At 44.7% G+C, this 25,335-nt stretch overlaps 1 protein-coding gene across 5 annotated transcripts in view; it reads right to left on the bottom strand.

Moving 5' to 3' along the window:
• The window catches only part of FYN (FYN proto-oncogene, Src family tyrosine kinase), a 206,135-nt gene that overhangs the window by 18,676 nt on the left and 162,124 nt on the right, over positions 1–25,335 (bottom strand). For 3 of the 5 annotated variants that reach the window (XM_008159381.3, XM_028140267.2, XM_054721825.1), the window contains 6 exons: positions 22,585–22,688; positions 21,511–21,660; positions 18,519–18,683; positions 15,282–15,461; positions 13,661–13,737; positions 13,410–13,563 (listed from right to left, as the gene is read on the bottom strand). In XM_008159381.3, coding sequence (XP_008157603.1) covers positions 13,410–13,563; positions 13,661–13,737; positions 15,282–15,461; positions 18,519–18,683; positions 21,511–21,660; positions 22,585–22,688 — 830 coding nt within the window. Of the gene's footprint in view, positions 1–13,409; positions 13,564–13,660; positions 13,738–15,281; positions 15,462–17,958; positions 18,115–18,518; positions 18,684–21,510; positions 21,661–22,584; positions 22,689–25,335 lie in introns of all 5 variants that reach the window. The other 2 variants (XM_008159451.3, XM_028140293.2) reach the window with 2 other exon arrangements.

Here is a 25,335-nt window from a genome sequence, read left to right on the forward strand (position 1 = left end):
GGGCGAACCCAACCTCCGGCTCTCACGGAGCCTGCAGCTTTGCTTGGGAAGGAGATAAAATAAACGAGCGGCCATTATGTATGTCAGACAGAGACAAGAGCCATAGTGAATAACAGAATGAGCTACAAGGACAGATTTTGTGGGCTTTTTGGCCACAGTAAAACCTTGGGATGCCACCCTATGTGTGATGGGAAGCCACTGGGGCGTGTGAGCAGAAGTGTGATGACATCCCACCTCATCCTTTCGCCTTGTCTCCTAAACATGGAACATAACATTATTACCTTGAGAACGATTTGTGAGGAGACAGAATGTGAAAAGCATTTTGACTTTTCAAAACTCTCCAAAAGCATCGTGACATTTCAGGGCCCATGGGTGTCTGTTAGCAATTAGCAACTGGGTAGATTATACTTCTATTGTCACTTCTGTCATCGTGTTTGTCTAACTCGTGCTGGCTCTAGACATATTTATGCTATTTTCTCCCACTTTCACATTTGAATAACACTAATAATCTCAGGGACAAAGGAGTAAAAAGCCTTCTGCAGGCCTGTGTGAAGCTCAGACATTTCTATGAGAAACGTCCTTCCTGATGTGCTTCCTTTCTTTGCGAGCATTTTCTTTGTTCCGCTGTCGGCTCTTCTTCCTTCTCCCACTCTAATTACAAGTGTCCAGGGACCTCAGTGTTGCAGACTCCTCTCTCTCTCTCATTGCTTGTTCCCCTGAGGAACACCCTCTCTTGTGACTAACCCTGCCCATCATCTCTATGTGAATGGGGCTGGATACGCCACACACATTGTTTATCATCTGAAGTCTTCTTCTTCTTTTTTTTTTAAAATTTTTTTATTAATTTTTTTACTGAGAGGAAGGGAGAGGGATAGAGTGTTAGAAAAACCGATGAGAGAGAAACATCGATCAGCTGCCTCCTGCACACCCGCTACTGGGGATGTGCCCGCAACCAAGGTACATGCCCTTGACCAGAATCGAACCTGGGACCTTTCAGTCCACAGGCCGACGCTCTATCCACTGAGCCAAACCAGTTAGGGCTGAAGTCTTCTTTTTTGATCTGCAAATGTCTAAGTGACAAAGTCTCAAAAGTGGCAACTATGAACCTAAATCGACTTTTCACCAAATCATTTTACTATGAATAAGACATTTTGTTATAAAGGAGATTCTTTTATTGGGTAAAGGATGCTACTAAATGACTAACTTATAAAACTTATTCTCACTTTAATTTTTTAGGATGCAAATGAAGTCCCTTTCTTACTTTCTTCTGGGGTTAGATCCCCATTCTGCCAGGCTCCAAGCTGAAAACCTAAAGTGGGCTGGGACTTCTCCCTGTCCTTGAACCTCTGCTCTGATCCAGCACCAGTGTCTACTGGTTCCCTCTTTGAGACTTCTCTCAAATTTGCCCTTTCTTGTTAAGCTCTCTGCCAAAACTTGGTTGGGGTCCTCATCCATCATAAAGCCCTCCTTCCGTGGTGCCCTGCCTCCAGCTCACTGTCCATCCAACCACAGATGATGGCACAGGTCCACCTCTACGCGGGTTTTTCAATTGATCCACCAATTCAAACCCGGGTTGCTCAAGGGTCAGCTCCACAGTTGGGAATCTGCGTTTTGGAGCGTTGACTATAATTATACATGGGTTTTCAATGGTGTGGGAGGTGGGCATCCTTAACCCTCATGTTGTTCAGGGTCAGCTGAATGGCTTTAAACCTCAGCTTCGTAATGCCCCTGCCCCAAGCATATAGTGAGCTCCCTAGTGCATAAAATCAAAATCCCCCACCTGGTTTTCATGGACCCACATACCCATTCAACTTTGGTTCTTGCTACCCCAAACACTGTTACTCTAGTTTAGTTTGCTCCCCCATAACCTGTACCTGCACTTGGCATAATCATACTTGCTTCTTACACATTACCTTGTTCTAAATGCCTTCTCTCCTTTCACCTGCTTAACTAAAGCCTATTCAGCTCAAGGCTCCTTCATGAAGTCATCTGTGATTACCATGCTTTCATTGGCCTCTCTCATGCGCTTGGGGCCAACACTATAAACAACAGTCGAATGCTTGACCTTAGTAACTTCCACAATAGCTAAACATGTATTGAATGCTTATTGTCAGGTATCATGCTAAGTGCTTTACATATAGGAGGTTGATATTGATAACAGTCCTGTTCTAGAAATAAGAAAACTGAACACAGAGACAAAATGATATGCCGAAGGACAGGTAGGAATGGTGGAATGGGGTTTTGAACCAAATGAGTCTGGCTCCAGAGCCCAAGCACTTAAACATGACACACTATGCTGCCATTCCTATGTCTCCAACATGTCTTCCTACTAGCACTACATGTGTTATTTTTATCTCTTCAAACAGAATGGAAGGCCTTTAGGTTGGAGACCATGCTTTACACTTAAGTTTCTCCATAGTACTTTGCTTGAGGCTGGTTAGACCACAACTGCTCAATAAATGTTCTAATTGGCTAAAGGGTCAACCTAGCAATGTACCTAACACTCTGATGGCCAAAGAAATTTTCTCCCTTTATACAGATTGAATCAAACTGAGCAAAGAAGAGTGACAGTACAGCAGTGTAACAAACTAGTAATCGCACTCTAGGACAGTCTGACTGAATGCTCTCATTTTTAAGGTGAAAACAGGATGACCAGCACATCCCAGCCCCCAGGCCCTCCGTTCCGGTTAATGAAGGTCCTCTCTCCCCAACGGCCAGGCTATCTGCTTTCTCCTGCCTCTAACAGAAACGGTTCTCCCTTGACCGGTTACTTGCTGTACTTGACGCATCTTCATACATTAAGATGATGGCAGTGGCATTTCAAAAGCGCGAAGGAGGATGGCAGAGACTTTTGCTCCCAAGTCTAGTTCCCACACCAAGTGTGTGTAAATCGGCCAGAGAACAGGGCTCCCTAGCGAATGCCCTTCAGTGACCATGCAAAGAGGCCCTTCTGTGGGCTGAGCAGGGCTGAGGGGTCGTTGTGGGAGGTCTAGGGGACTCATTTAGGAAAGGAGCTCCAGGGTCCAGCAGATCTGGTTGGCACGCCAGATTTTCTGGGTGACCATTTAAAACCTCCCTCAGTCTCAGTCTTCTTACTTGTAAATCAGGGATGCCGATACCCTCATAAGGTTGTGGTCAGAATTATAAATAACTTGAGGGGCTCAGCACAGACCTGGCACCTCGTAATAGCTAAATAAATGCCAGATATTATTTTCTCTGGGTAGTAGTGCAAAGGCTCTCCAAACTTCAAGAGAGGGAAAGAGGATGAAGGAAACCCCAAACACTCACAATCAATCACTGAGAACTTACTGTCATTAGGCCTCAACGCAGTGGGAGGGACCCCAAGCGTAGGTCACCTCCTACCCTAGGACTTGCCAGGCAGCCGGGGAGACCAAGCTCACCGGCAAACCCAACAGAGAGCTAATGTGGTGCTGGCTTTAGGAAGAAGAGGCTCAGGAGAGAGGAGGACGAGGAACTGCACGGAGCCCTGGGTTGAGGTGGCCACATGGAAATGCTACAGCATGACCCTAGTTCTCCGGGGGGGGGGGGGGGGGGGGGGGGGGGGGGGGGGGGGAAGGAGGCTCAGGGCGGGGCCAAGACAGCCCTGGGTGGGGCCCAGCTCACAATACAGGCTCTTGCTGGAGAGCTGGGCTATCAAGCCTATTTTTTTGTCCTGGTTAACCAGGCCGATTTCATAGCCCTGTTTCAGAAAATATCCCCTCTGGCTAAGAGCCGGGCCAAGGTGGGGAAGGCAGAAGCAGCAAATCCTTCCTGCAGAGAACACAAGGGCTGCCTTCGCAGCATTTTCAAGGAGGAAAGGCATCAGGGTCAATAACAGACACTGGTTCTCCGAGCCAAAGACCCACCCAGAGCCCCCTTTAATTAAGGGGCCACAGACTGCAAGTCATTATATTCAATATGAAATAATGTGCAGTACTTCAACTTTAAAGGGACCATGGGAATAAGGGAAAAGAAATCACAAACTATGCTAATAACAGGAAGCTGATTACACGGGGAAGTGGCAGGATGAGGACAGGATATCCTGGGAAAGAGGTGAAATCAAATAGGGAACTTTGTGGTTACGCAAACAAAACAATGATTTCAAACCCAATAAAACCTGGCAGGGCAAAGCTCAGAACTTTCACACCAGCCAAAGGAATGACTTTCACATTTCCTAAATGTGTCCGGAGTAATACAAGTGTGTGTTTTCCAGTTATTCCTGGTGCCACATTCTGCTGAAACTTCTACTCTACGATCATAAGGTTTTAGCATCCTGTTTTAAAGATAAAGCTAAATGACAAGTAAATGGTACAATGGAGTGAGATGATATTTCATCTGAAACGCACACTGGTGAGCGGGGTGTCTGAGAAGAAAGGAGATGGGAATAGGGAGGAGTGCTATCCCACAGGTGGGATAGAGGAGGGACAGGTTGGGCCAAGGAAGACAAGAACTAAGGGTGAGAGGCAAGGCCTGAACACAGTACACAGATAAAGATGGATTCGCTAGCACGGATCCAGTCGGGTGGAGCTGAATCCGAAGAAGAGATGTTCTGATTCACAGCTCCAGTGGGGCAACCCCAGCGTTGTGGACCTTCAGCCAGGACGAGGGCGGCTGTGTGCAGGGCTCCCTCGGCTGCTGCTCACAGGGGTGAGAACTCAGACCCAAGTAGTAAATGGATGGAGCTCAACACAGAAATTATTCCAAGAATCCAGCCATCCTGGAGGGGCAGTCGGCCCGGGCCAATCTGCATTCATGTGGCAAGTGTGCCAGGCAGCAAGGATGAGCACTGAGGTGGAGGGCACTGCCTGGGAACAGCTGGTGTCAGATGGAGGGTTTGGTTGGGAGTCAGGGAGAGAGGCTACACAGACAATAGCCACTTTGGGTGGCTTTTTCCAACGGCCCCTCCCCACTCCCGGGGAGCCGGGTGTGATGCTGCGGTGCACCCTCCTTTGGCAGGAAGAGACAGAGGCTTCAAAATGGGGCCAGTTTTCCTATGCGCTGCCGGCCCTGGTTATCCAGACGACGCAAAGGCAGGAGTTCCTTTCGCAGCCAAGCAAGACAAGGAAGCCAAGTGACATTTTTGATGTTTGATGGCAGTCTGCAGTTCCTATTTACACACTTTAAAATCACAGAGGGTGACCATCTGCTTCCTTCTTGCTGATTACTAGGAAATGTGGGGTGCAGAGACCAACGACTTGCTCTTGACCACTCAGAAACCACCACCAAATTGCTCTGCTCAAGACAGTACAAAGGAGAAGGCGTCCCCTCGGGGTACATGGAGGACTGCCCAGGGCAGATAAAGAGGAAAGGTATTCAGACGAGAGGCTCTCCTCAGTGACGGGGCTTACCCCAGTCCCATCTGTGTCCCTGGGCAGTCAGGGCGCCGCCCCACTGTGGGAGTGGAAGAAATGAGCCCGCCCCTCCCCCACAACAGTTTTAAGCTTAAAGGAGAGCCGGGTAGGCAAGGGTGAGTTGAAATCCCTTTTTTTCATTTTGAGTCCTTTCTCCCAGGGAAAGGAAGGTCTGTACTCTCCATCTCCCTCTCCCTGCAGTCTGATCCCTAGCCCCGAGGTTAACCTGGCCAGGCAGCTCGGCTGTGGCCCAGTAGACACACAAAGCGTCCCTCTCTCTTGAAATGCGGTGGAGGCCGGGCCCTGTGAGCGGCAGAATACAAATGAAGGCGCTTTTCTCCCTAGCGACAGAAGTGTACCAAACTCAGATCGGGGAGGATTGATGGGAACCAGGCTCGGTTCAGGCTGCAACCCGTCCGCTCAGCAGGAACGATGGCTCCAGCCCGGCCACCAGCAGGCGTTCTGCGGGAACCCCCAGCTCTCACCAGACGGCCCCTGGGGGCCATGTGTGGTCAGTTCAAACAAACGCGTTTCCTGCTCGGTACTTAAAACAATGGCTGCATTGGAAAGGGTTTGCTTGTTGTTAAAGGATGGTTTGCTTCTCTAGCATGGGAAGAATTAGATTAAATTCAATAATTAACTTCCCCTGCCGCCTCCCCGCCCCCACCCCCCCCCCCCCCCCGCCCCGCCCCGGCACACACACACATTTGCTGTTCAGGTCACAGCACACTGTGTGGGAACTGCAATGCTGTTGCTGACAGAGAACAAGAAATGCATGTGCGGCCAGGGGCAGAGGGAGGGCACCTCGTGGCGAGATCAGCCTTGATCTGCCACGGGATTACAGGGGCCTCAGAAGAGCTGATTAAGAATTCTGCAGGAGCCCTTGAGCTGGAAAGCTGGCGTTCTGAGCCTGATAATCCCCAGTCGTAGTAACACAAAGGAAGGACAGGAACTGAATTCACAGCTCAGAGCTGTGAAATTCAACATATGAAAGAAATAGGGACCCGCTTCTTCCTGACTGTGTTTGTCAACCTAGCTGCCTGCTTGTTTGTGTTAAATGGCTACTGTGCTTTTTGAATCCAAAATCTGATTATATTTAATTAGTACAGGCATCTGGGACATCTAATACACAAAGAGTTATTAAAGTAACAAATCTTTCTAAAATATGTTCTCCATGAAAGAATGTGTTAATTTATGCAGTAACAATTTTTTAACATGAAATAATTAATATGAAAACTGCAACAATTATGAATTCTTTGCAGTCTAATTTATACGCAAAATTTCCTCCAGATAATACTCTTATCAACGTAAACCCTCAGTACTGAGAGCATCTGAACAGAGGCGTTTTTCTTTTTCTATTTCATACACAAATCGAAACTTACAGCAGGTCTTATACAACGCCCGAATGCCCGTTTCTATGTACATTCTGAAGATCCAGTGATTAAATTGCCTTGACATTTGCTTCCACAACAATGATCTTGTCCTTAACTTAGACCTTAAACTAAACCCCAAACACAGAGCAGCTCTATGTTCCTGTCTTTGTGAGGATTCAGATCAGGAGAGGAAAGGGTTAAGGAGGCAGGTCCTTGTGAAAGAGCCTGATGGGAGGGAGTCAGGAAAGACCAGGGCGGTGTGTGCATCTGTGTGTGAGTGTGTGTGTGTGTGTGTGTGCATCTGTGTGTGTGTGTGTGTGTGTGTGTGCATCTGTGTGTGAGTGTGTGTGTATGCATCTGTGTGTGTGTGTGTGAGAGAGAGAGAGAGAGAGAGGGAGAGAGAGAGAGAGAGAGAGGGCTGTCAAATAATGAAATAACATTTTTTCTCTTAAAAGATTGATTCTTCTATATTGATTACCAATAGTCATTTTCTTAAAAAACTTTTAAGTAAGAAAATAAAGATCCTTTTCAAGGAAAATATACATAAAACATACAAAAATCAGATTATGAGAATGGCTTTTATATTTCAGAACCCTCAAAGAACTTTTAGAGACAGCCCATTTAATTCTCATGTTAATTATGTGAGGCAATTATTTTAATCTCCATTTTACAGATGCTAAAACGAGGGTCAAATGGTTAAGTCAGTGGTGGGCAAACTGCCACGAGCCTCAAGCCTCGGTGTGCCGACCACTGGGTTAAGTGATTTGTCTGGGGACAGCACACCTGTAAGTGACAGAGCTAGTGCAAACCTGGGCTCCTAACCGGTAACCGCAGGTTCCTCAGTCTCCCCAGGCCGCCTCAGCGGCCCAGAGGGAACGGAGCACTGTAATGCTAGGCTTGCTCTATGACTTAACAATTCCACCCCTTTGAATATACCCAATAAATAGGAGGACGTGCATCTACCACCACGCAGCTTAATTCATAATAGCCCCAAACTAGAAATGGCGGTAGAATGAACTGATATATTTGTACAATGGAATACTACTCAGCACTGTAAAGGGAGGAACTACGGTTATGTGCAGTGACATGGATGAATCTCGCAGACATAATGATGGGTAAGAAGCCAGTCACAAGAGTACAGCCTATGATTCGCTTGTATGAGGTTCAGTACAGGCAAAGCGGATCTATGGTGACAGGTGAAGACAGTGGCTCCCTCTGGGTGGTTACTGGCTGGAAGGGGATGAGGAGGTTTCTAGGGTACTGGTGGTGCTCCCTGTGGGGGATTTCAGGGGCATATACAGATGTAACAATTCACTGAGTTGTACACCGCAAATTTATTCATTTTATGGTTTGTATAGTATGATTCCAAAAAAATGTGTGTCCACTAGAGCAAGTCATTTTTTTTCTTTTCCTTTTCCTTTTTTGTTGTTAAACCTCACCGGAGGACATTATTTACATTGATTTTTTTTTTAGAGAGGGTGGAAGGGAGGGGAGGAAGGGGTCGGGGGAGAGAGAGAAACATGGATGTGAGACAGACACATCAATTGGGTGCCTCCCAAACGCACCCAGACAGGGCCGGGAATTGAACCTGCAACCCAGGTACGTGCCCTTGACCGGGAATCGCACCCGAGACCCTACAGTGCGCAGGCTGACACTTTAATAACCACTGACCCACACTGGCCAGGGTGAAAAGAAGTCATTCTTATACATAAGCCAGGTGTATCTGAACTTGTTAGGTTTAAACGATGTCTGTCAGCACCGAGTTTCCTGAAAGCTAATGAAGAAAAAAACACGAGTCTGTCAAGAATTCTCCTGCTGCTTCCTGACTGTCTGATGGCTGGAGGGGCTGTGAGTCTTGGAAGTGCAGCTGGGTGACAGCTGTCCAGGCTGGTGGTTACAGGAGACAGGTGTGGTCGCAAGTGTGAGGACCAAAGGGCGGACGGCAGGTCTCTGCGGCGCCCTGGCACGGGCATGGTTGGGGTCAGCTGTGGAATGAGGCTGGGAAGACGGTGCAGTGCTGGGGTGAGGAGGTGGCTGGGAACAGGGAGGGTGTAGGTAGCACGGGGGTGAAGCCATGGCCAGCTGAGGCACAGTGATGTGGGAGGGCTGGAAGGTGAGGACCGGGGGCAGGGGGCACCCTGACTGACCTTTCTGGGCTTCAACACCTCACTTGGATGTAGCACCACAACCACCTCAAGCTCAATAAATCCCAAACTCACCCTCTTTCTCTGAAAATAAGACCACTCATTTCTGTTATGGGCAACTCCATTCTCATGATTACTTGCATTAGACTATGTGGGAATTAGGTTTGATTCCTCTCTCCCTTTCCTGAAGAGTGTTTCAGCCTTTCCATTGTGCCTGCAATCCATTCTTGCATTTGTTTATTATCCAAAAGCTTAGTCCTATGTGGAACATAACAAGAGTATTTTTTTATCTATCATCCGCAATGCACCAGATACTATGCTAAATACTTTACATTTATTGTTTTACTTAATATTTGCAAAAATTAAAACATAAAGCAGGTAAACTATATTTCCACAACTAGGCAAACTGAGATGTGGCAAAGTTAGCTAGCTTGTCCGCGACCCCAGATGACAGAGCTGCTTTCCCACCTGGTTCTACTTCAGCGATGCTCCCATGTGTTCCTCCCCATGCCTGCTCCCTGCCCCTGTGCAGTCTTAGCTTCCTAATACCAGCAGCTCCCAGCAAAGTCCCTTTCACACACAAGGCCCTCAAATAGTGAGTGCTGGCATTACTCAGAGGCCCTGAGTGGTCAGAATTTAGCACAGAGTCTATGACCAGAGAGATCTATAGAGATGTATCTGCTGTAGCTGAGCAAAGCACAGGTAACAGAACGAGCAGCATCACGCCTTGTCTGGTTGCCTCCAGACTGCTGTTGGCAGAGCATCATCCTCACCGATTCGGGCCTAGTCCTGACCTTCCTCCTCACATGGGGTGGGGCCTCTGGGCAGTGCAGTGGGGTGGGGGGGTGGGAGGCAGGAACGCAGGAAGGGCTGTTTGACACAGGTCCACGTTCCAGTGCTGCTTGTGCCCTGGGAAATGCCATCACAGCCACCCAGGGGGAGGACAGACATTTCAGTGTGCCCTTCAATGGGGAGGTCACAACTGTGCTGAAAACAACTGTCACTCACAGACCCAAACACCTGTGTTCAGCACATGCTTCAACACTGCCTACAGCCCATAGTCACGATGCTGCCTGGCTGTGGCCTGTGGGATCATAAGACCCAACCAGCAAATATTACCAGGCACACGGGCCAGCTGTGTGGAGAGGCGGCTTCCTCCCAGCAAAAACTTCAGCACGCAGCACGCATGCCATCTGCAGAGCACACCACAGACACACACCAGGCCTCCTGCCTTGCCAAGAGGCCAGGGCAGGCAGACCCCTGGGAGGAACTCTGTAAGCAGCCGAGCTGTCCCAGAGCCGGAAAAGGAAAGTCTTTCCAACACACATACACACACATACCACCACCACCACCAAACTTTTACATAAAATAAAGGGACTTATGACTAATCTCAATTTTTAATTTTCTGTTCTTTTAATCACTGTCTGGATCGGAGGCAGTCAATATAGTTTAGGAGGGCAGAGGCAGTAGGGCCAGCCATACATAGAATCAAATCCTGCCTCTGCCCTTTCACTAGCTGTGGGACTTGATGTGAGTGACTTAACCCCTCTGAGCCTCTTGCTATTGTTTCCTGCCCACTGCTCACATTCTTCCGCGCAGGCCTGGCACTTGTAAGTACATCCCATAAATGCCCCTGCTCCTGCCACTCCCTCTGTTGTAGGGCAGCATTTCTTTTATTCCCCTTGCAAATCCTGGGGCCTCACAGACTTTGTGGTCCCCCCACCGCAGTTCAGATTTCCAGTTCATTTACTTCTTACTTATCTCTTTCCAGTCCTTGGCATGGATCTAAAGATATTAGTGAAAGGGAAGACTCAGTGATTCCACTTCTGGGAATTTATTTGACGAAACCTGCAACACTAATTAGAAAGAATATATGTACCCCGATGTTCATTGCAGCGTTATTTACAATAGCCACGATTTGGAGGCAGCCCAAGTGTCCATCAGTAGATGAGTGGATAAAAAAAGTTGTGGCACATTTACATAATGGAATACTACTCTGCTAAAAAAAGGAAGAAACTTTTATCCTTTGCAACAGCATGGATAGATCTGGAGAACATTATGCTAAGCAAAATAAGCCAGAGAAAAACAAATACTATATAATTTCACTCATATGTGGAATTTAATGAACAAAAATTTAATGAACAAACTGAACTACCAAGCAAAATAGAGATAGACTCATAGATAGAGAGCAGGCAGACAGCTCTGGTGGCAGGGGTGAGGGTGGGGGATGAAGAAATTGAGAAAAACAAAAGAGAGATAACTCATGGATATGGACAACAGTGTGGTGATTGCTGGGGTGGAGGGGGATGGGTGGAGGTGAGAGAGGGCACAGAGGGGATAAATGGTGATGGAAAAATAAAGAATTTTAAGAAGGAAGGGTGAATACTCTTTGTGGAAATTAAGTGAGGAAAACATAATACTCAAACGGTTTGAGGCCAATCCTTTGAAAGGTGATGGTGGAGGTGAGGGCCCACAGAAAGCAATCAGGAGAGCTGACTGAAGAAGACAGGACTTGAAGGCTGGGTTGGACGCTGGGCCTGTTCCACAGCAGCCGTGGAAGTGAGAATAACCAGTGAGGGCTCCTCACACGCCTTCCCCATGGGCGCTCATCACCCAGGGCCACCGCCAGAGGGGTCTCACTCCAGGAGCTAAATAGCCAGGCCCTGTCAACAGCACTCCTGCCAGCATCCTCGGGCCTCTGGCCTGGTAACCCTCTCATTTATGGATGGTTCAGGACCACAAATTCCATAAAGTCCAAAGTCCAGGAGAAGGGGAGAAACAAATCCTGGACAATCCCTCCAGCAACATGAAGGATGCTTACAGGGCCAAACAACAAGACTGACTCTCTCTCACCACGTCCTAAATCAGATATTCATGCCTCACAATCTTCGCCGCTCTGCTCTGCTCTGCTCTCCTCTCCTTCCAGGTCTGTAAGCTGAGATCTGACAGGTTTGCCTCTGGGTAAAGGCTTTCATTTAGGGCCAGGTTTCAGACCCAGTGGTACTTCAGATCCTCTCAGCTCACCTTGACTCAAAATCACGTCCACATTTTCTCTGGACTGCCAGTGCCAACCAAAGCTGTCCGTGTGCCTTTGATTAGAGATCCGCATGCCATCTGGCCCTGCACTGGTGTGTGTGTAATGTGTGGGCATGCTTGCTGTGTGGGCATTTGGCGCCAGGACAAGAACTGCCACATGTTGGGGAAATTCAAATAGCCAAGCTGTCTGACCGACACATAATTTTGCATTTGGACAGTGTCTGTGCGAGCCAGGATTTGAGTTTAACATTTTTCCTCATCACTGGAGACTGCCGAGAATGATAAAAGCAGGGAAGAATTGGCATGAAATGAAAGAATTGAAAAATAAAGAAGAATAAGAATTCTGGAGGTGGCCTTTATGAAATCCAGCAGAAAGCACCGCCCTGTAATATATTCCAGTCACCACTCAGCCTTGCTCAGAATAACCAGCTTTGGTTAAAACAACAACAATGAAGGTTACCTCTTCCTGCAGACACAGGCATTATATTCCACACGAGGAGCCTACATGTAATTGCCAACAGCCCTTTTAACTCTGCATGTTTACCTGTTGACCGCTACGTGAAGATATCTGAGGACAGAAAATAACCGTGGGCATTTCCTCCTTGGTGCTCTTAAAGCACCTGACAAGCTGCCCACCGGAGAGGCTGCTGGTTGGGATATAATTTTTCTAGAGGCCAATTCTACAAATCTTTGGAGCGGGAGGGTAGGAGGAGGTAATTAAGGGAAGTTATTTTCAAGTGACTACACGTTACCTTCTATTTTCCCTCTAAATCCCCTTTTTACTGTTCTTGCTCTGGACCCATCTGAACTCATCAATGGGCACCTTTGACCCCTAGCTTCTTGTTGGGTTTGGCAGGAGGTCTGGAGGAGGCTGAAGAGTGAGCCTGGGTATGAATCCTCCAGACCCACCCTGTTACCTCTCTCTAATGAAAGGTGGCTTTTCAGCATAGCTGCGTCCATAGTTCGGGTGCCCACTGCCCCCCATACTCCTTTGCCTTCAGGCCTCAGGTCCACTGCTGATACAAGCCTTGGGACATACAGTGGAAAGCACCATGCTCTGCTGGCTTTCTGAAACCCTGCCCATGCCTTTGTAAACAACTCTTTTACTAAATTACCCAACGAGCGTGCCTTCCGCTTTTTGCCGAGATTCTGGTGGAATGACGAGCTATTGCCTGACTGATCTATTGGCCTTCCACAACCCTCCTTCAAAAGCAAAGTGTCCCAGGCCTGGACACTGTGAGAGTGGCACAAACCAGGAGGACCACACCAGTGAACACTCACTCATCAAAAAGGAACATCTCATCCATCTACTGAAACCCACGACAGCCTCCCACCAGCTGAGTTGTCAAATTCCTGACAGATAAAAAAGAAGAAAAAAAAAAACCTCTCTGAAGAATGACATTTCAAACATTTTCTGAAGGAAAGGGAAGGAGGGAGGAAGGGCTCTGCAGGAAGTGACTGTTTTCAACGATGCGATCAAGAGCCATCGTCATCCAAGTGCCTACCTTGTCTGGCTGTGTACTCATTGTCCTCGATCAATCTGGCCAATCCAAAGTCGGCGATCTTGCATATTAGTCCATTCCCCACTAGAATGTTTGCTGACCGCAGATCTCTGTGGATGTAATTCATGCGTTCGATGTAAGCCATTCCTGCAGCAACCTGTGCAAGTTGAGAGAATGGAACACGTTACACCTTGGCTTGATGTATTTACACATCATTAGATCTAAGGCAGGAATCAAGGTACCATGGGGCCTACCTGTGCTGCCATGTCCACCAGATTTGGTAATTTCAGAGCTCTTCCTTCTCCATCTTTTAAGAAGTCAAGCAAACTTCCTATGAAGAAAACATGAAACCATTTCAATTTACTTTGAAAGATAAAATGTCCAACAAAGGGCTATATTTGGCTTTCTTATTAGAAGTAATGAGGTAACTGAACTGAATAATGCCATCTGTGCAAAAAAAAAAGGTTCATACCAAAAACACAGAAAAAAACTATGCAGTGGAAGGCAGTAGTTTTACCTTTTAAAAATAAACCATGGTGACGCCATTTCTAAGGACCACAAAAACTTGATGAAACTACAAGAAATGGGACTCGATTCCCTTTTTGTCATAAAGAAGAACATGTGAAGAGCCGGGCCACTTCAGTCGCCTTCCCCAGGGTCAACCCGCACAAAGGAGTGATGTGGGGAAAGACCATCCAGTGGTTCCCGAAATGGGGTCCCGGGACCAGCAGGAATAGCATCCCTCAGGGAACGAGTCAGAAATGCAACTCTCAGGCTCCATCCCAGATCTACTGAATCAGAACTCTAGAGGTTAGGACCAGAAACTTGTATTTTAAGAAGCCCTCTAGGTGATTCTGACACATAGTCAAGTTTGAGAACTGCTGGCCTAGCTTATTTACAGATTTTAAATCAAGAAAAAAATACCTGAAAGAAAAGAATATCTAAGGGTGGGGCAAATAGCTCCCCATTACATCATGGCCAGCCAGGCCTCAATGAGCCCTGTATGTAGAGAGCTGAGCTTCAGTGCCGCCGTGATAACACAGCTCGAGTAGCTCAGAACTAACGCCACGGCTGGGACAGCCACGTGCAGAGGCTGGAGGCTCATCATGGTCACGGTGAGTTTTTTCATGCTTTAATCCCAAAGTTATTTACCAAATAACCCTGGATACAAAGGACAATCTGCCAGGAAAAAAAAATTCCTAGTATAGTTTCAGAGAACATGGAAAGGAAAAATTACACTGGTATCCTCTGATGTACAATGCATGGCCTTTTAAGGACATTTCTTGTTTGGTTCTTCTATTTTTCCAAAACAGAGTGATCTTTGGCTTTATCCCCAAAAATACTGCTTTGATTAGAAGACAGAGAGAGACAGAGCCACACACAGAGAGAATGAGAATAAAATGTGCTCTTTAAAAGCATGTCTTTCTTCATCTGATTTTAAGAAGAGAGCTGGGAAAAAAAAAAGTTAAAAAAATAGAGACTCAACTTAGCCCAAAGACCAGCGTCTGATATTAATTGCTCAGCCCTGCACAAAGGAAATTTAATACAAGCGATGGCGTTCAAAACAACAGCAAACTGTCACAGCCCCCTGTATCACTGACATTAGAAATGGATGCGTTCATTACGGGGAGGAGCTAGAACTCTGCATGTGCAGCATGCAAAAGGTACAGGCATCACAAGGACCTGGGGGGCAAACGGGAGGTCACGGCCTGTTTTAAAACGTTTTCACTGATGAGCACACAATTTGCACTTCCTGATGGGCATGCTTGACTCATGCAGAAACCAGGGAGAGAAGCAAGCAGGCAACTCCACCCCTCTCCCCGAAACAAGCCCTGCAGGCCGCTGTGCGGTGCAGCCCGGAGAGGCCTTGCCCACCTTTATTCATGTACTCGGTGACGATGTAGATGGGTTCCTCGGACACCACGGCGTACAGCTGGACCAGCTTGTCGTGCTTCAGCTTCTTCATGATCTGCGCTTCCTCGAGGAACGACTCAGGAGACATTGTGCCTGGTTTAAGAGTCTTTATGGCTACTTTTGTGTTTCCATTCCAGGTACCTGCAGACATCCCACAATATTAAGTCAAACAAAAGGTCCTCTTTTGATGGAAAAAAAGTTTTTAAATTAATAGCTATTTATATAAGGTTAGATTTTAAGTTAAAAATTTAATATAGTTTTTATCAAACAAAGACAATAAAATGTAAGGACTCGGTCAAGGATTTTCGATAGAAAAAAATGTATTTACTTCTGGCTATATTATGGTTTATAATTGAACTATTTTCTTATTTTGATATATACCACGTTCCTTTTCTGACTCAGCCATTTGATTACAAATGTATGCCAAAAGCTCTGGACACTTCTTTACAAGAATAAAAGCCCAGGGGTTAGAACAAGCCTGGCCATCCAATATCCATCCATTAGGCAGTACAGTGAGCATGGAAGAGATGAGATTAAGTTCCGTTTTATGGGGTATACCATTTTAAAAAGATGGCAACATGCTGAGGATGTCTGGAAATTACCACCAGACTTTCACTTGTCTGCCATGCATGAGCTACTTGACTGAGTCCTTGAACAGGTGATCTATAAGTAGAATGCAATTATGCTGATAAGCAGAGGCAAGCTCATAGACTTCTTGCCCATACTTCAACCAGGTAAGGAAAATTCCTCAGGCTTACTGATGGTCAGCCACAACAGAGCAATGACTTCTATCAGCTAGACTGGAAAAATTAGACAACAGCTAAGAGGGAACAGAAATATTTAAACTTTACATGTTAAAAATATCTAGTAGATCCAGAGGCATGCCTGGTTTATGATCATCGGTTACCTCATCTGCAAAATACTGAAATGAAACTGGATTGTCTTTTGAGTTTCTTTCAGCTCCCAAATTTTTAAAAAAGTAGGTTGTATGGGTATTCCATTATTAGCTCTATGACTTTGAATTAAGACTATTTATAAGGGGGGGGATCTTCTACATTAGATTATATTATTTTCTATTTGGAAAATGCTAGATTAAATTAAGATTAAACTTTATATTTAATATAATTGAATTTAGAATTAAAAAATTCTGTAAATTGAAGCAACTTTTGTTACCCTTTTAAAAACATGGTTCATATACTTATAAAATGCAACCATGTTTTAAAAACATGGTTCATATACTTATAAAATGCAACTTATAAAAATATGCATCATGAAAGAATAAGTAGCTTAAAGAAATATTCATCAAATCTTACAAAATATCTGACCACTAAACATAAATGGGAACTTTGACAACTTGTAAGTGGTCTTTGCTATTTGAGTGTTAGTAACCCAAAATTTTAAATAGAAATCTTTTTGTCTAATAACAACTCAGTTACTTACATTGGCATTCCATCCTGATCCTGAACTACCAAAAAATGATGTTTTACGTTCAGTGGGAAGCAAAATCTTAATAATATGTGTAATGATTTAAAGTTTATAATTAAAATGTTTGTAAATAAATTTTGTATAGTGTTCAATTATTCCTGATTGTATTAATGATTGGATAAAAATTCTTAGGACCCATAATTTTAATTATAAATTGGGCAGATGGAGGAGGTCATATAAACATATTTTACAATCCTTGAGCTAAAGTCCAGTGAGAGATGGACATCACAATGTGGACTCTGAAAAACAATAATAGTGATAATACTTATTAAAATAGCTTATACATATGCACATATGTGTCTGTCTGAGTATCTACCTGTCTCTCTATTTCTATCTCTAACTCTGGATCTATGCAGTATGTCCTCATTGTCAGACTGTTCCAAGTGCTTTAAGCATGTTAAATCTTTTAGTGCAGACTACACCTAAATACCTACAGCCACACATAACAACAATTATTTTTCATTGAATCTAAGAAAGGAAGAAGGATGACTCCATAAATGCTAATACTGCCTTACTGACAGAACTTTTTTGGGTGGGGCCTAAGTCCATGGATTGTCTAAGCAAAGCTGCAACTGCCTCAGAGGGAGTTATATGGGGAAGGCCCAGTGCCGAAGGCCTTATCCATGAGATGACAACCAAATTAAGAGAACTACCTGTATCTGCTGAGCACCTATTATGTGCAAGGGACTCTAAACATATTATCCCTTGTAATCCTCCTAGTTCTATGAAGTAGCTATCATTCCAGTTTTACAGATGAGGAAACTGAGGCTCAAAGAGGTTAAACAAGCCCTTTGCCCATGGTTAATCAGCTAGTAAAGATTGAGCAAAAAACCCAGGATCATTGAGCAAAAAAGCCCAGGGTCTCCTCCTACAGTAGCCCATCTATAGTATCTTACCTTCCCAGGTCTTAGGCAGAAGAAACCCCAGAGTTCTATTGTATTGGTTTCCTGTACTGTGCATGCCTTAATTAACCACGTGAGGTAGGACAGAAGAGAACAGGAAGGTACTGCCATGTTCTGAAAATCTGGGTGGCCTGTACCAGCTATCCAGGTTAAGTGTCTTGGTCCCAATGGCTGTTAATGTGTTTTGTTCGAAACCGTCCTTTTAATTGGCTTTGAGATGCAGCCAAAACAAAACGTGCCCTCTGCCTTACCAAGCCACACTTCTGCGAAACACCCCTGACCCAGCTTCTTCTGCAGACACAACGAATCACGTGCAACTTCCCACGCATCTTTAGCCAATCCAGAAGTTTGTGGGGTACAACTCGATGCAATCACAGTTAAGTTAAAACACAACCCATCAGCTTTCTCTACAGGAAAGAGGATTAATAAAGAAAACACAGTCCTTATAATCCATAATCATGCATGCACTAGGGAAGATGGAAGGTGACTTGCCCTTGAGGGCGATACTGAGCTCATTGAACAGACATCTGCAGTTGGAAATGCAGAGCAATGCATATGGTGCAGGTTGGATCATTCCTTGTGCCATTTACTGGTTTATGAATCGAAACACATATAATAGTGTTTGAGCCATTTGCCAATCTTGACCACTTACATAGTTTTTCTAGAAATTCCAGAATTCCAAAGTCAAAATCATTATTCCCCACTATTAGTAATTACAACCTTCCTTCTGCTCACAGTCTTTACTTTCACCTTCCATCTTTGACTTCCCAAACGAGGATGCTAGTAATAAAGTAACTGAGGCTTAGCATACCCATCCATACTTCCCCAAACTGCCCATTTCCCAGTCTCTTGATCAACTGCAGGGATTCTCGAGGGATTTCCCAGACATCTTTGGTTTTGACAGACAGATCGGTAAGCCTTGGCATCCCTTTGTGACAGGGAACTACTAGGCGGCAGCAGAGACCTGCAGCTCTCTCTGACGGAGCGGGGGCAGCAGCGAGAGAGGGAGAGAAAAGCAGAACACGTGAAACAACAACACTTGCAGGTGCACACACCCAGCCAGCACACAGCGTTACTCCGAACAGTACCACACGGGCAGAGAACTACACACATCTTGGAAGATTAGACACCACACACTGAAACATGTTTATTGAAGGTAGAATAGAGGACATCTGAAGTTTGCACTACTCCATATCCCCAGGTATCATATGGTCTATTCATATAAACAGATACAGACTGTTTTGGTTTCTATACTCATTAAGTAAGAAAAACATTTTCAGCCCAATGTGCTAATGACATGTCTTCTGCAACCCTGCAAACACCTCCACTGATTTCCAAGGGTACACTGGACTATAGATTGTGAACATGATTGTCCTCCCCCCAAAAATTAAGGGTTTGGAACTATATTGAAAATGGTAACTTCAGAACAGGATCCTTCTACACAACATCAGACTTATAGTCTAGTAAGAATAAAGATGGTACCTGGCAGGGGCAAAACTGGCCACATTTCTCTAATGATTTCTCTGGCATTTTAACTGACTCCATCCTGCTTCCTTGATACTTCCTATTAAAAATGTTTATAACAATCTCCAGTGTAGAACTTAGGAGACTGGTTTGAAAGCAGAAAGAACAAAACTAACATCTATAGAAATTTAAGGATGTGAAGAGCTCTATTTCCCATGAAAAAGAGAAAGGAAAGAAGTAGTTATCACTGTGAGGTGATCTGGAAGTTTTTTCCTCTCTCCCTTTAAAGATTATGTCTTGTAGAATTCAGCAGCGGTAAGGGGAAATTGCCTAAATGCCAAGTTCAACATCAATCAGGTGAGAAAAGGGAACCAAAGACAGGAATGAGGGCAGTGGCAGAAGCTACGCAGAGCCTGGCTGTGAGGTGGACAGAGCCCCAACCGCCCCCTGCAGGTCCCTCAGATCCGGGGAAATCAAATGTAGTATTATTGCTGCCTTTTCTCCAGGAACCAGTGAATTTTTTTATTCCTTTCTTTTTGATAGAATTAGGTTCCAAGATGTTTAGGTAGGAAATTATTTATGTGGCCATATTTCAAAGGCACTTTATTGTGTGAGAGAAATGAGGGAAGAGAAAAAGTCAATATAAAAACAAATCTAACTTGAGATGAATTTTTTTGAGATTAAAAAAATGTCTGTTGCTCTTCCCATCCCTTCTCTCCTTCCAGCTTTATGATGTTATTAAGGTGCCTTTTCCGACACAATATTTTCAAATGATTCAAACTCTGGGGATCCTGCTTATGTTTGGTTGTAATGCAATATATTTTGGCATTTGAAAAATCCTTACAACGTGCAGGCATTCTGAGTACATCATTTAAGCTCAGGGAGATATTCTGCTCCATTTCTCCCAAATATTTCATTAGAATTTACATTAATCAAAGTTCCCCAATGCCATAATCCACAAATACACCGTGTTGCTAATTTTTTCACTTGTTCATTCGTGCCTAGGATCAATAGATAGGTATTACTTATTGCCATCTTCAAAAGACTGTTTTTTTGTTGGTTGCTAAAAAAATCACACACATGCACATATACTTTTTAATGAATGTACACACAGCAATAGTTGAAATCAAGGCATGTACTCTTTTGGGGTACTGGCATTGTCCTGAAGAACAATTTAAAATTACATATAGGCTACACAAAAAACTGCTGGGTTTACTGGGACATAGATCTATATCTGCACATGTATATCTACAGTATATCCACCTATGTGCTTGTTTTATACAGTGGAATATACTTGCTCATCTAGGAAAGAAAGCCATCATTTTAACACTGGTACATAAGACCACACTCTTTAATAAAATGCACAAATCGCACACCTAAACATCTAAGTGTACATTTCTAGGACCAGCAGACTACTGGCGACATCTGAGTGTTAGGATGGAGATTGATCACTGTTTAAAAGTTTAACACAGCAGCTGTAACTGGCCTGTGGGTCACATAAGTCTAAGTCTAGTTAGGAAACAGAAGTATTGGTGGGGAAGGAGAGCGTGATCAATGGGTCAGAAAACTCATCTAGTCATGAGAAAATGTACGAGCAGTCATTCCTGCAACAGAGCTGAGTGTAAGAGACACCTTAGGAGGCCCATGTAAGTGTGTCTCTCCCCCCTCCCCCCCCTCCCGCCAGAGATTGCTCCTTCACCCTCTCACAGCCTCTGAGCTCTTTTCTGTAGGGGAATAGGACAGATAACAACTTAAGGTTTAACCTATGGCTTTCCACTTGGGAAACTAGAATGTTATAGAGTCTTTTGATGGAACTTATAATTACAGTAGAAAAACATCAAAAGAACCTATTTAGCCACCGTGAGGGGCTAGCAAAGAAAACTACCATCGACCCTTGAACAACATGGGGGTTAGGGGCTCCAACCACCATGCTGTTGAAAATGCACATATAACTTTTGACTCCCCAAAAGCTCGACTACTGATAGTTTACTGTTGACTAGAAGCCTTACTGAACATATAAACGGTTGACTAGTGCTTATGTTGTGTTACATGAATTATGTACTGTAATCTTATAATAAAGTCAGCTAGAGAAAAGAAAACGTTATTAAGAAAATCATAAGAGAAAATGCATTTACAGTACTGGACGTATTTACTGAAAAAATTCCCATAGAAGTGAACCTGCAGTTCAAACCTTGTTGATCAAGGGTCCACTGTATTTGACCAGGGACTTTGCATGTATTTGCTGTATTTGTTCCCCCTGCCCTTCCCCTTTCCTGCTCTGTGCCCACCCAGTCCCTCCAGGATCCAAATGGTTAGTGGCTGGTTAGAATTAAGGTTACCTGAGTAATGCTGTACAAGCTGCTGAAGTGTTTCAAACTGGGCCCGGGTGGTAATGTAGTACCCACCATTGTCAAGTTTGCGAATTTTATAATGTTTGACATGGTCTCCTTTCATATCATCCCAATCACGGATGGAAAGTGAATAGGCACCTGGTAAAAATGCAAAGTATTAGCAGCTCCAATCACTGTGAGTACTCATTTTTTATTTAGGTCTCATTTACTTGACTATTCTGATTAATAATTAGCAAGTGAAGACTCTCCCCCACCCTCTGCTCCCCTCCCCAACCCCCACTTCCACTCTGTAACATAGGAAAAAACACCTCTTTTCTGAAAATGTCAGACGATATTAGCAATAAAATGATTTACCCTTGAGAATGAAGGCTATTTGAATTTTTCCCTACACTCCTTCCTCCCCCATCCCGTCCCCTTTCCCCGGCAAGATGGAGAGGAGCACGGACATTCCAGGCTGCGCCTGCTCTTTTGCCCTGGAGCACCAGGGAGGAGGGGATGGTGCGAACCAGGGAAACGTAGGGACTGCTTCTCTAGGAGTGAGCGTCCCATTTCTGCTTCCAGCACTTTTCCCAGGAGCAGGTGACCTGTGTCTGCGGAGGAAGCTAGAGGCCTCTGCTCTTTTCCTTGGCAGGGCTCCTCTTGTGGACTCTAATGAGACGTTAAATAATGGAAAGGCCAATAGTTGGAGGAAGAGCAATCCTCAGTTATGAAAAAAATCACAAAGGAAATGTAAAAACAACCTGGATGTTTGGCGCCCGAGGAACTAAGAGTTTCAGAAATTTATAATTCTAAAGGATTTGTGAAAATTCTGTGATCTTGTGCGCCTGGAGGAGGGAAGCTGCCCAGCCCCTGTTAGGCTCTGAGCCTCTGTAGTCTTTTTGGAGCTGTCTGTCTGTAGTTCGAGAGCCTGGAGGAAAAGCTGAAAATAGGACTCCCTCCCTCAGAAGGCAGGGAGGGTCTGTGCCATTTACAAACCCCGTCCCTTAGAGATAAGCCTTTCATCCCCTCTGACTGATCCACAGATCTGAATGACAAGTGAACTTCTTGGGCTTATTATCTTACCTTTGGTGGTTTCACTCTCACGGATAAGAAAGGTACCTCGTGGGTTTCCAAAGGACAAAAGCTGTCGCTCAGCATCTTTTCGGCCAAGTTTTCCAAAGTACCACCTATAAATGAGATAAAGAAAAGGAAACATTTTATAAGAATCACTTAAAAAAAATGGAATCACGCAAGCTCTTTTTCCCGCCCCCCGCCCCATCCTCCTAACCTCCGATTTCATCCTTAGCCTTTCCCTATCTATTTTCCCCAGCCTCATTTAGTTCCCTTTCAATCTATTCCTGATTCCACCCTTAATTCATCTCTTTCACTCTTAAAAAAAAAATCACATTTGAATTATGGGTTATTTTCCTTCCCTCTAGAGATGACAAGAACTGATTTGTGTTAAAACTGCCACCTGCCTGCACAAAACGAGAAATCTAAGACCTTGTTTAAAATGGCAACCCCAGGAAATCCTTCCCACACACATCTACAAGACCATGGATTTCTGAGCATAATTACAATCCCTAGAAAATAACAAAAACACAGTCTTAGTGTACATAAAGGTCATTAATCAGGCATTTAAAAAAAAAGGCAGTCAGAATGGATAAAGAACAAAGACAATATTTTCAGTGCCTGCCTACCTATAGGAACTCTGAAAAACGAGGCCTGCCCTGGGATGCTGTCTGCATTGTCTTCCTGTCCAGCAGGTGTGAGGAAGCCCATCAGTAAAAGGCATTTGCCAAGCATCTGTACTGGGACGTGCCGCACGCGTGCTCTGGCACAGCTGCAGGGCAGGTGACTGTGCACAGTCAATGAGCGTGTCCTTGAAAACGACTCCGTGTCATACACGGCCTCATATTCTCTTTGTGATGACACTCCTGTGCCACTTTAGGATGCATCGCGTGAAGTCACCTCGCAACCTTTGCCATCTGTCTTTTATCCCCTCCTGCACTCTCTAGCCCTAACCGTGGCCTGGCAATCAGTTAACGTCTCAGTCTGCTCAGTGCTGAACACGCAGCAGGGGCTCCAAGAACCCAAGCGAGAATTCGGGAGCACCCCATCGGAATCTGCGTAAAGGAACCATTTTTAGAATATTTAGCTGTGAAAGAATCCAGCTTCAGAAATGAAATTTCAATTCATTACACTTGAACATAGCTATTGTATGTTCACTGTCAAATTCTTCTGTGAATGAAAGAGCTTCCCTGAAGGTAAGAAAAGACACGCTGCACGCTAGCTCCTCAGTGACTTTTAAAGGCACCAGACTGTGCAACAATCCTAACCTAGCACTAGATGGTTTAAAGAGAATTACACCAATTATTTGTGAGAAATGACTCTGTGGGTCTGTATCAATTAAAATGCAGTGCAAACACGAACAGTGGTGAAAAGAGAGCTGTTAGAACAATGGATTGCACTGAGACAATAGTATAGATAATGATAATTAATTGTATATGTAAAACCACAGGCATTTAAAAAATGCTATTTTATTCTTTAAAAACAAAATATTTAAAAATGGACCATTATAAATACAACTTAAATATATAGTGGGTAGGTTCCCAGTTAAATTAAAAAAAAAAAAAAGAAGAAGCTACATTTTGGTGGTACCTTTTATGCTGAAAGAACTCAAAGATGTCTGCCAATCTGCCCTAAAATAAAAATTCACCACAAATTCCTTTATTCACTGATGATGAAACACACTCAGTAGGCGAAAAAAGGAGCTCAGAACCCCTGAGTATTTGAGAGTGGGAAACAAAACCAGTCTCTGTAGAGGGAATACGAAGGAATTAAAGACAAGAGTGTGACCCAGTGGGGATTTGGCTGAGGTGTGGAGTCTAATGTTCCCTGACACTTAAATCCAGGGCAAAAATTAAATATCAGGGCCAAAGGCTGGGCTCTGTGGCTGACTTTTCTCCTGAGGCAAGACGGCTTCCCCTGAGCAGGAGAGGCAGGTCCCCAGGGTGTCAGGGAGGGGACCAGGTTCTTGCTTTCAGGAGACCACAGCCCAGCTCCCTTTCCCTCAGTTCAGAAATCAGGGTCGTCCACAAGCCACAGACAGTCCTCCAGGCTGCAAGTGCCTGCGAATCCCCATAGGTCCGGAGAGGAACAGTGCTTGTTCCTTCTAGAATGCCCCAGACTATGGGCCACCTTCCAGAACTATTAGCAGTGAGATCGTTGGGCCAACTCACTGCTAGTCACTATTAACTATCAAAGAAAAAAAGAGATCCCAAAGCAAAGGAAAGGACGATTTGAAATGCATCACCACAGGATTTCTCGAGTTGTGGGACACACCCCATGTGAGAGAGTTGGACCTGTGGCATGGAAGGCCTGTCTTCTTAGTGCTCCCTTAATATTTCTGATTAGATCGAGGAGCAAAAATCTCAATTTGGTAAGAATTATTCCTTCCTTCCTCCCTTCCCTCCCTCCCTCCTCCCTCCCTCCCTCCCTCCCTCCCTTCCTCCCTCTCTCCCTCCCTCCCCTTTCCTCTCTCTCACTCTCTCACCCTCTCCCTTTCTTTTTTCAGGAGACTGTAGGCTTAGAACCTTGGGTTGGCAGTAATATATGCTCTAGCTAGAATTTCATCACATTTTTATGGTTATTCTCTATTTATGGCAAGTAATATTGAGTTTTCATTTAAGTTACTGACACAATGTTTCCTTTCAAAAATAAATGTCTTAAAAAGTGAGCAGGCTTAAAGAAAAACAGTAAGTTAATAATAGCATGGTATTCCATAGATAGGGCAAACTTAGGCCTGGGAGACATGGCATTACCATATCTCAT

The sequence above is a fragment of the Eptesicus fuscus genome, chromosome 10 (assembly GCF_027574615.1).
Source record: "Eptesicus fuscus isolate TK198812 chromosome 10, DD_ASM_mEF_20220401, whole genome shotgun sequence".
Taxonomy (NCBI): domain Eukaryota; kingdom Metazoa; phylum Chordata; class Mammalia; order Chiroptera; family Vespertilionidae; genus Eptesicus; species Eptesicus fuscus.